Below are 3059 nucleotides of genomic sequence, written 5' to 3' on the forward strand. Positions count from 1 at the left end.
CCACTAGTAGTGCAGAAGACACCTGCTGCTCGTGTTGGAGACACTCACTACTTGTTGGGACACATCTTTGTAGCTCTTAGCCACTCTGAGGTATCAGCTACATGGGCAAAATCTTTCCTTTACTGTGGTCCATGCTGCACAGAAAAGTGAGGAGCTATCACAGGGTCCACTGGCTCAGCAGGTAAAATGCGTGGACAGAGCACCCAGCATGTGTGTGTGGTCATCAACTAAGCTCATTTCTTCTGTCACCTGGTGATGGTTGTGTGAACATTCCATCCCAAACTTCCCAGTTTGACAACAGGATCATTTGAGCTAAAGGCAGTTGATAGGCAGATAGTAGAGAAGCTGCAAGTCCTCCCCCTGCCTAAAAGGACCGAGTCAGTCACAGGAGACAATAAGATCCCTCAGCATGGGGTTGGCTCTGGGAATCTCCATAAACCCCCCAACCAGCCCCTACCCTGGTACTGCTTCGGACTGTCATTTCCCACAAACTTGTTCTTATTGCAGTGGCAGCAGAAGCCGGACTTCTAAGCTGCTGCTGGAGTTACTCATTTCCTCTGCAAGTCTCCCATGTGCAGGAGGTGCATGTGTTAATAAACTTCTTTTTCTCATTAATCTTTTATTCCCGGGTTCCAGACAGGGATCGGATGGGTGGAGGGAATATTTTCCCTCCCTCACACTGGTGTCCAGCTTTGCTCCAAAGCCTTGGTTAGGTGTCCATCCTGCTGTTCTTGGGGCAGTCGTGTGCTCCTCCAAACTCTCACCGAGGCTGTCTCACCTCCTGGCTTCCGGTGGCCATCCAGGAAATCCCAAAGTCCAAATCTTGCTTCAGGCAAGAACCAACCAGTACCTCAGATTCTCAACAGGAAGTGAAACAGTAGGCAGTCAACTGGGAAAGGATGGGGAAACTTCCCCAGCCAGAAAAGTGGCAGACTCCTGGCTTGACTGAGAAAAACCTCCCGGGTACATAATTTGAAGGAATTGTTCAAAGTGGTACATACATTTTTAAAAAAAGTCCAACAATGGGAGAATGAGTAAATAAATAATCAAGTAACTAGCTATTGAACACCATGGAACCTAGAGCTGTTGATCAGATTATTTGAAAAAAAAGAATCCCATGGCAGTTGCATGAAATGCAGCCAGCCACTGTGTCCCCAACTTTGCTGTGGACGGTAGGCCTTTGCCCATGGACTCTCCCACCCAATTCAAAAGTGGCATCACAGACAATGGTTAGTTTATTTACTGTAAGGATGGTCCTTACCACAGATAAAATCTTGGGGTACACACCTTCTTGTGAAAAAGCACCAAAACAAGCCAATAGAAATCCTGGATTGAAGTGGGGGAGGGGGGGGGTCTACGCAGCTTCACCCCTTCCCCAGGCAGGGCCAGTGTCTTTTCTCAGCTAGTGCTCAGCTCTGGGGTGGGAAGGAGCATTCTGCAGAAGCCCACAGTGGCCCATGCTGGGGGACTTGAGGGCTTGTACCCAGGTTCCTCAGACCCCTTATTAAGTACCTTTTGCTCTGAGCACTCTTCCTCTGGCCTTTCCCATGCCCCCCCTCTCCTGATGACTGCTGCACCCCGATTGATGGGGCATCCACATCCAGCACCATTTTCTAGGACCAGACCCTGAGACAGGCTGACGGACTCACCTCCCTCCCAGCGGCCTCACAAGACAGCAGCTCTTTGGGGATACAGCCCTGGGGCTGTCAAGGACTCAGGCTGAAGCCTCAGAAAGTTCCACAAGCCCTGGCCTCAACGCTGACCAGCTGGGCTCCTGCAAACAGAGCTCCCCAGGACCCTGGCTTGGGCTATGCAGAGGACTGTGAGCAATGCACTGGTGACATCAGATGGCCATGGAAGGTCACCTGGGAGATGTTGCTGGCCCCACAGTGTTGGCTTCCCGGGGATGACAGAGGTAGAGGGATTTTACTAAGCACACAAAGTGGCATTGGGAGCTCTTCCTGTGGCTCAGGATACCCTTGGAGACTCAAAGGCAGGACAAAGGCATGAGACACCTGCTCACTGGGAAGCCAGCCCATCCCCAAGCACTCCCTTGGGTCGGCAGATGGTCATGGGGGTGGGGCTGCTAGACAGAGGTGAGAAGAGGGCCCGAAGCGTCCCTGAGAAGGGCGTCTCAGGGAAGGCATACAGGAGTGACCCATCGGTGGCGCTGTAGAATGCCAGGTGCCCGGCCTCGTAGTCCAGAAAGATGCCTACACGCCGGGGTGGGTCTCGAAGGGGGGCAAAGGCCCGCTCAGAGGAGTTGTAGAAGCCCCCCAGGAACACCAGGATCCAGAACCCATTGCCTGCAAAGAGCTCGCCCTTCTCCTTACGGTTAGCATTCTCCCTGCAGACACCCAAGGCCCAGCTGGCCCGCTCGCCCACCTCCACCTCCCAGTAGTGGCGGCCGGAGCTCAGGGGCTCCCGGCCCAGCACACAGGGCCCGGGGTCAAAGCGCTCGGGGCTGTCAGGCAGGGGCTGCCGCAGGTCCCCCCGCCGCACACTCTGCATGTCTTCCGACAGGACCAGCTCAGGGTTAGCAGTGTCCGGATCCAGCGTTATGTCCCCTGCAGACAGAGCAGTGGTCACTTCAGGCCCCTTCCGCCAGCCTGCATGAAGTCTGCCCTCAAACACCCTTACAGTTGGCTAGAGTGCCTGCTCTCCATCTTGTGTCTTCCTCGAAAGATCACCTAACCACTTGCAGTTGCAACTCGGAATGTTCTGGAAAGCGGTCATACACTGCCTTGCAATTCACTCTCTTGAAATTCAGGAGGAACCGGAGTCCTTTCTATGTCTACTCTTCCAATCCTCAGAGTGTTCAGCCCAGCTTTCATACTGGGCTCCCCAGGCCTGGGCCTACACAGGTGTCCTGGCACCTGATGGACCAACCTTCACTTTTCCTAAATGCACCAGGACAGCCCAGCCTGGCTGGCCCTCCCTCAGCAGGCTGCCCTGACCCCTCAGCTTCTCAGCCATGAACCAGAGCCTCCGTGCCTTTCCTACCACAGGCCCTGGGATGGGCACTTCTTCTGGACCAGACCTGGCCAGCTGGGTCCCCC

The 3059-nt window shown here is 54.4% G+C and overlaps 1 protein-coding gene across 1 annotated transcript in view; it reads right to left on the reverse strand.

Annotated features, from left to right (window-relative positions):
• Positions 1-602: 602 nt before the first annotated feature.
• Positions 603-3059, reverse strand: part of LOC102250821 (E3 ubiquitin-protein ligase TRIM17) — a 14346-nt gene continuing 11889 nt past the window's right edge. The window contains exon 6 of the mRNA XM_005864895.2: positions 603-2567. Coding sequence (XP_005864957.1) covers positions 2020-2567 — 548 coding nt within the window. The 3' untranslated portion in view covers positions 603-2019. The remainder of the gene's footprint in view (positions 2568-3059) is intronic.

Source organism: Myotis brandtii, unplaced genomic scaffold (genome assembly GCF_000412655.1).
Source record: "Myotis brandtii unplaced genomic scaffold, ASM41265v1 scaffold193, whole genome shotgun sequence".
Classification (NCBI taxonomy): Eukaryota; Metazoa; Chordata; class Mammalia; order Chiroptera; family Vespertilionidae; genus Myotis; species Myotis brandtii.